Raw genomic sequence first — 8240 nt, 5'->3', positions numbered from 1 at the left:
ATCTTTGTCTGGTTTTGGAATTAGGGTGATTGTGGCCTCATAGAATGAGTTTGGAAGCTTACCTTCCTCTGCAATTTTCTGGAAGAGTTCGAGTAAGATAGGTGTTAGCTCTTCTCTAAATTTTTGGTAGAATTCAGCTGTGAAGCCATCTGGTCCTGGGCTTTTGTTTGCTGGAAGATTTTTGATGGCAGTTTCGATTTCCTTGCTTGTGATGGGTCTGTTAAGATCTTCTATTTCTTCCTGGTTCAGTTTTGGAAAGTTATTCTTTTCTAAGAATTTGTCCATTTCATCCAAGTTGTCCATTTTATTGGCATAGAGCTGCTGGTAAGTAGTCTCTTATGATCCTTTGTATTTCAGTGTTGTCTGTTGTGATCTCTCCATTTTCATTTCTAATTTTGTTAATTTGGTTTTTCTCTCTTTGTTTCTTAATGAGTCTTGCTAATGGTTTGTCAATTTTGTTTATTTTTTCAAAAAACCAGCTTTTAGCTTTGTTGATTTTTGCTATGGTCTCTTTAGTTTCTTTTGCATTTATTTCTGCCCTGATTTTTAAGATTTCTTTCCTTCTGCTAACCCTGGGGTTCTTCATTTCTTCCTTCTCTAATTGCTTTAGGTGTAGAGTTAGGTTATTTATTTGGTTTTTTTCTTGTTTCTTGATGTAAGCCTGTAATGCTATGAACCTTCCCCTTAGCACTGCTTTTACAGTGTCCCATAGGTTTTGGGTTGTTGTGTTTTCATTTTCATTCATTTCTATACATATTTTGATTTCTTTTTTGATTTCTTCTATGATTTGTTGGTTATTCAGAAGCGTGTTATTTAGCCTCCATATGTTTGAAGTTTTAACAATTTTTTTCCTGTAATTGAGATCTAATCTTACTGCACTGTGGTCAGAAAAGATGACTGGAATGATTTCAATTTTTTTGAATTTTCCAAGACTAGATTTATGGCCCAGGATGTGATCTATTCTGGAGAATGTTCCGTGTGCACTTGAGAAAAAGGTGAAGTTGATTGTTTTGGGGTGAAATGTCCTATAGATATCAATTAGGTCTAGCTGGTCCATTGTGTCATTTAAGGTTAGTGTTTCCTTGTTAATTTTCTGTTTAGTTGATCTATCCATAGTTGTGAGTGGGGTATTAAAGTCTCCCACTATTATTGTGTTACTATTAATTTCCTCTTTCATACTCGTTAGTGTTTGCCGTACATATTGCAGTGCTCCTATGTTGGGTGCATATATATTTATAATTGTTATATCGTCTTCTTGGATTGATCCTTTGATCATTATGTAGTGTCCTTCTTTGTCTCTTTTCACATCCTTTATTTGAAAGTCTATTTTATCTGATATGAGTATTGCGACTCCTGCTTTCTTTTGGTCTCCGTTTGCATGAAATATTTTTTTTCAGCCCTTCACTTTTAGTCTGTATGTGTCTCTTGTTTTGAGATGGGTCTCTTGTAGACAGCATATATAGGGGTCTTGTTTTTGTATCCATTCAGCCAATCTTTGTCTTTTGGTTGGGGCATTCAGCCCATTTACATTTAGGGTAATTATTGATAGGTGTGGTCCCGTTGCCATTTACTTTGTTGTTTTGGGTTCACGTTTATACAACCTTTCTGCATTTCCTGTCTAGAGAAGATCCTTTAGCATTTGTTGAAGAGCTGGTTTGGTGGTGCTGAATTCTCTCAGCTTTTGCTTATCTGTAAAGCTTTTGAATTCTCCTTCATATCTGAATGAGATCCTTGCTGGATACAGTAATCTAGGTTTTAGGTTATTCTCTTTCATTACTTTCAGTACATCCTGCCATTCCCTTCTGGCCTGGAGGGTTTCTATTGATAGATCAGCTGTTATCCTTATGGGAATCCCTTTGTGTGTTATTTGTTGTTTTCCCCTTGCTGCTTTTAATATTTGTTCTTTGTGTTTGATCTTTGTTAATTTGATTAATATGTGTCTTGGGGTGTTTCGCCTTGGGTTTATCCTGTTTGGGACTCTCTGGGTTTCTTGGATTTGGGTGGCTATTTCCTTCCCCATTTTAGGGAAGTTTTCAGCTATTATCTCCTCGAGTATTTTCTCATGGCTTTTCTTTTTGTCTTCTTCTTCTGGAACTCCTATGATTTGAATGTTGGGGCGTTTCACAGTGTCCCAGAGGTCCCTGAGGTTGTCCTCATTTCTTTTGATCCTTTTTTCTTTTTCCCTCTCTGCTTCATTTATTTCCACCATTTTATCTTCTACCTCACTTATCCTATCTTCTGCCTCCGTTATTCTACTCTTGGTTCCCTCCAAAGTGTTTTTGATCTCATTCATTGCATTATTCATTTGTAATTGACTCTTTTTTATTTCTTCTAGGTCTTTATTAAACAGTTCTTGAATCTTTTCAATCTTTGTTTCCAGGCTATTTATCTGTAATTCCATTTTGTTTTCAAGATTTTGGATCATTTTTATTATCATTATTCTAAATTCTTTTTCAGGTAGATTCCCTATCTCCTCCTCTTTTGTTTGACTTGGTGGGCATTTTTCATGTTCCTTTACCTGTTGGGTATTTCTTTGCCTTTTCATCTTGTTTAGATTGCTGTATCTGGAGTGGGCTTTCTGTATTCTGGAGGTCTGTGGTTCCTTTTTGTTGTGGAGGATTAACCCAGTGGGTGGGGTTAGACGATTGGCTTGTCAAGATTTCCTGGTTAGGGAAGCTTGCGTCAGTGTTCTGGTGCGTGGAACTTGATTTCTTCTCTTTGGAGAGCAATGGAGTGCCCAGTAATGAGTTTTGAGATGGGTCTATGTGTTAGGTGTGACCTTGGGCAGCCTGTATGTTGATGTTCAGGGCTATGTTCCTGCGTTGCTGGAGAATTTGCGTGGTATGTCTTGCTCTAAAACTTATTCGCTCTTGGGTGGTGGTTGGTTTCAGTGTAGGTATGGAGGCTTTTGGACAGTCACTTATTACTTAAAGTTCCATGTAGTCAGGAGTTTTCTGGTGTTCTCAGGTTTTGGGCTTAAGTCTCCTGCCTCTGGATTTCAGTTTTATTCTTCCTGTAGTCTCAGGACTTCTCCAACTATACAGCCCTGATAAGAAAACTTCTAGGTTAATGGCTAAAAGATTCTCCCCCGTTAGGGACACCCAGAGAGGTTCACAGAGTCACATGAAGAAGAGGAGAGGGAGGAGGGAGATAGAGATGAACAGGAGGAGAAAAAGGGGGACTCAAGAGGAGAGAGACAGATCTATGCAGCTGTCTGTTCCCAGAGTGTTCTCCGTAGCCCAGTTACCTACAAAGATTCATAGAATTGGATTGGGAAGAGAAGGGGAAAGGAGGAAATAGAGGTGTTCTGAGGTAGAAAACAGAGAGTCAAGATTGGGAGAGAATAATCTTCGGTTTAAAAATAGGGCTTCTCTTCTTTTTTTTTTTTTTTGTAAGGTTATAGTGTATTGAAAATGAAAATTAAGGAGTAGTAGAGGAGTACTAGAGGACTTTAAAAGAAATAAGAGAAAAAGAAAAATAGAAAATAGAAGAGAAAAAGGAAAGAAAAAAAAGAAAAAAAAAGAAAGAAAAAGAAAAAAAAAAATAAAAAAAAATTTTTTTTCCCCCCTAATTAAAAAATCGTAAAAGTCTATGGAAATGAAAGTTAAGGAGTAATGGGGGAGTAGTAGGGGATTTTAAAGGAAAATAAAAGAGAAAAAATAAAAAAGAAAAAAGAAAAAATTAAAAAAAATTAAAAAAAAAAAAAAGAGAAAAAAGTAAAATTATATCTAGGAATTTCTCTGGAGCTGTTGCGGTCAGTGTGGGTTCGGCTCAGTTTCAGATAGCTCCTCGTTCCAGCTTACGCTTCTCGATATCTACAGGCTCCTCCGGTGTAGTCAATGTTTCCTAGAGGGATTTTAATCTGTTGCACCAGTCCCTTCTGAAGCGGTTCCCTTTGTTTATTTGGCTTCTGTTGGCCGGTCTCTTCAGAGCCTCATTTCCGCCCTGACACAGGCGGGCGGAGGTGGAGTCTTATTCAGGTAGCTAGTTCCGTAGCTCTGCGGGGAGTGGCTTGCGCTGCAGGGAGGGGCTGGCGCTGTGGGGACAGGCTTGCGCCGCGGGGATGGGCTGGGGCTGCCGGGAGGGGCTGACGCTGCTCTCTCCGTCTGCGCTGCTCAGGCTCCCGGCTGTTCTATATGGAGCGCGCCCCGCGCTGCGCGAGGTTCCAGCCCTCGGGTGTTCCACAAAAGCGCGGAAGGAAAAGCTGCGCCTGCTCTCTGTGCCTTCCCCGTCAGAGCGGTCCAGGCAGCCAGGGGCTCGGTGGGCGCACTCTCCCCAGGTGTGGCGCGCCCCCTCCCTTCCGCGGACCCAGTCTCAGTTTCCGCTGGCGCCAGTCGGGTGCGCGCGCCTTCTGCCCTCCGCGTCCCCAGCCCCAGTCCCCGCCCGCGCCGGTCGGGTGCCTGCGCCCTGTGTCTCGCCGCGACCTTCCCCTCCCCCCTGCCTCCTGCCTCCGGCGGAGCTGGGCCGGTCCGCAGCCTGCGAGCTCCTCTCTGGACCCTCTCGGTCTCTTTGTTCTGCGAACCGCCGGCAGTGTGTTCGGGCCGGTTAATTTACTCTCTCTCTTTTGGTCTCCCACAGTTCATGTTGGCAACTCACAGAAGCTCCCTCCGATTGTCCTCAGGGCACTCAGGCCCGGACCCTACCCTAAGCAATGCCGCCTAAGAGCTCCCGGGACGGATCTCCGTCCTTAGCTCTTTTGTCTCACTTTTTATCTTTTATATTTTGTCCTACCTCCTTTCGAAGACAATGGGGTGCTTTTCTGGGTGCCTGATGACCTCAGCTAGCGATCAGAAGTTGTTTTGCGAAGTTTGCTCTGCGTTCAGTTATTCTTTTGATGAATTTGTAGGAGAGAAAGTGGTCTCCCCGTCCTACTCCTCTGCCATCTTGGCTCCTCCCCCTCTTTTAAATATATTTCATAGTGTTCAGTAAATAGTCCATGCATTAGTTTGTTAGGGCTGTTATAAAGAAATGCTATACTAGGTGGCTTAAAAAATAGAAATTTATTTGTCACAGTTCTGGAAGCTTTAAGTTCAGGATCAAGGTGTTGGCAAGTTTGTTTTCTCCTTGGCCTGCAGATAACCACTCTGTCCCAGTGTCCCCATGTGGATTTTCCCCTGTGAAAAATATTCTTATCTCTCTGTGTGTCCAATTTTCCTCTTCTCAGCTAAAATGTCTCCTTCTCAGAAAAATCCTTCCTGAACACCCAGTCTGCAGTAACCATGGTTACTTCCTGTACCATCTCCTTAATTCAAGACTGCATGGCCTTTCCCATCTATACACATGTATCTGTTTATTTGCTCATAATCTGACTCCTCCTGCTGCCCACTTGCACCCCACCTCCACCTTCCCATAGACAATTAGCCTTATGAGAACACAAGCATTGCCTTGTTCACCGTGGTATCTCTGCTGTTTAAAAACACAAACTGATACAGAATAGGTACTCAGTTTCAATTTGTTGATTAAGTAAACTATATTATTTGTACCTGATGTCCCTGGGACACCTAAAGAGAAACTTTTGAAATCTTTATTTAAAATTTTATTTCATTTATTTTTTAAAATGGGAATATAAATGCTTTACAATGTTGTGTTAGCTTCTTTTGTACAATAACATGAATCAGCTATGTGTATACATATACCCCCTCCCTCTCGAGCCTACTTCCACCCTATACCCCACCCCTCTAGGTCATCACAGAACATCAAGCTGAGCTCCCTGTGCCATACGGCAGCTTCCTACTAGCCATCCATTTTACACACAGTAGTGTATATATGTCAATGCTACTCTCTCAATTCTCCCTACCCTCTTCTTCTCTACCCCCTATGAAAAATCTGACAATCTTACCATTACTTGATATATTACCATTCAAATTTCTCAATTTAAAACCTTATAGGCTCTGAAAATAAGCTGAACAATGACAACTTCCCCTATTTTCTATGAAAGGATGAAGAGCTGATCCTCCTTTTCCTTATAGTGATTTTTCTTATGAAGTGATTTATATAATGAGCTTAATTTATGCTATGATTTAAATCACTTGCATTTCTACTTTAATTTCTATGTTCTCCATGTCTTTATACATTGTGTGTCCATACTAAGATGTGGCATCAATAACTAACAAAATTTTCATTCAGAATACTCTTTTCTTCAAGGTCTTTCTCAATGCAATTTGGACATCTTTGTTCCTCAAACTGTAGATGAAAGGATTCACCATTGGCCCCACAATGGTGTAAAAAATTGTGGACACTTTATCTTCATCTGGAGACCGAGCAGGGAAAGGCTTAAGATACATGAATGCAGATGATCCGAAGAAAAGAGAAACCACAATTATGTGGGAGCTGCAGGTACTGAAGGCTTTGGACCTGCCCTCTGCAGAATGGATACGAAGGATGTTCAAGAGGATCAAGGTGTAAGAAATGGAGATGGTGACACTGGGCACTATGACATTGACACCCACCACAATGAAAATCTCCAACTCATTGATGGAGGTGCTTGTGCAGGAGAGCTGGAGGAGGGGAGGAATGTCACACATGTAGTGATTGATGATGTTTCCATCACAGAAGGAGAGTTGCAGCATGCACCCAGTATTGGCCATGGCACCCACAAGCCCCATCGCGTATACACCCACCATCAGCATGAGGCAGACCTGATGGGACATGGAGACCTTGTAGAGCAGGGGCTTACAGATGGCCACGTAGCGGTCATAGGCCATTGACGTCAAAATATAGCACTCATCAATAACAAAGAAGGAGAAGAAACACAGCTGAGTCATGCACTCTGCATAAGAGATGATGTTCTGGCTCACAAAACTCATGAGCATTTTAGGGGTAATGACAGAGGAGTGGCAGAGATCAATGAAGGAAAGGTTGAAGAGAAAGTAGTACATGGGAGTGTGCAGGTGAGGGTTCAGAGCAATAAGAATAATCAAGCCAACGTTCCCCACCACAGTGACCACATAAATTGCTAAGAAAATGAAAAAGAGAGGCAGCTGGAGTTCTGGCTTCTGTGTTAAACCCAGCAGGATAAACTCAGTCACTGAAGAGTCATTCTCTGGGACCATTCTTCCCTAGGACACACCTGGAGAACAGGACAGAGGGTAACGTTAAAATGAGTACCCCGCTCTCTCCACCCAACCCCACTCTAACGAGAGAGACCCAGAATGCGAGAAGGAACCCCAGCCCACCCTTCTGTGTGCCTTTGTTTTCTCCTCTGTATAAAGGCTGAGGAAACTTTTAAAGAAGTGTATCAAAAACACTAATGGGCAAGTTCTACAGAGATAAAATTCCGTAACCCGTGGACTCATGACAACAGCCTCTCTGCTCCACTTCTGCTCTGACAGTTTACCAGGCCCACCCGATAATCAGTGGTCATCTCAGCAGAGAGAAAGCTGTCATTTCAGGGAATCCTTGGCTTCCACAGATGAGGTGTGGAAGACGAGTAACAGGACAGATAAAATTCAACACTCACCCTTCTGTATGGAGACTTCAGTGTTGGGACTTGCTACCTCTGCTTCCTTATTTTCAAGGAAGAGCAAGTGGCTCTGATGAATTTTAGAGATGAACATCCCAGAACAGAGATTCTTCTTCTTTCCTATTGTTTCTGTTTTGAGTGCGTTTTGGACTGAGAGAGTCAGAGCACAGACCTCGGTACCCCAGGCTCTGAGGTGCCATGAGTTACAGGTCGTGGTTTCTGATGGTGGTTCTGCAGAGTGTCCTCTCCAGCCTAGGGGGTGGAAATAGCATCTGCTGGTGCCCAGGGAGCCACCTGCTAATATGACCCAGGGGTTATTGTGAATTGGGAAATCCTGGGGACCTGATTAAAACTTAGAAGTCTTAGGTTTTCACTGTGTTTTCCCCAGAGATCATGATTTGTAGCAAAGAGAAATTACCTACTCTGTATTTAAGTTGAGTTCACTATAACACTGATGTATTGGAAGTAAACCATTTTGCACACATTTTTGTTTGTTGACAAATGGGGCACATCCTTAAATAGAAAAGCAGGTGACCTTTCCTGAATGCACAGCACCTACCCATCTGTGAAATACTAGTCACTTATTTGTTCAATTAGTTTGTTTTCTCACAACACAAACACACACATTGATATGCTCAGGTGCATTGGAATCTAAGTTACATAAGGGCAGTGATTTTGTTTATTTAGTTCAGTGCTATTTTTGTAACAACTTAGAGTAACACCAGGCATATACAGTAGGTATTGAATAAATATTTGCTTAATAAACACTGAAGGAATG

The 8240-nt window shown here is 42.0% G+C and overlaps 1 protein-coding gene across 1 annotated transcript; it reads right to left on the bottom strand.

Moving 5' to 3' along the window:
- Positions 1 to 6122: 6122 nt before the first annotated feature.
- LOC133067017 (olfactory receptor 8B3-like) lies at positions 6123 to 7061 on the bottom strand. The gene has a single exon (XM_061158306.1). The coding sequence runs from the start codon at positions 7050 to 7052 to the stop codon at positions 6123 to 6125; it is 930 nt and encodes a 309-aa protein (XP_061014289.1). The 5' UTR covers positions 7053 to 7061.
- Between the last annotated feature and the right edge of the window lie 1179 nt (positions 7062 to 8240).

The sequence above is a fragment of the Dama dama genome, chromosome 2 (assembly GCF_033118175.1).
Source record: "Dama dama isolate Ldn47 chromosome 2, ASM3311817v1, whole genome shotgun sequence".
Taxonomy (NCBI): domain Eukaryota; kingdom Metazoa; phylum Chordata; class Mammalia; order Artiodactyla; family Cervidae; genus Dama; species Dama dama.
Note: the sequence above shows the minus strand (reverse complement) of the source record. Positions and strands in the feature narration are given on the sequence as shown.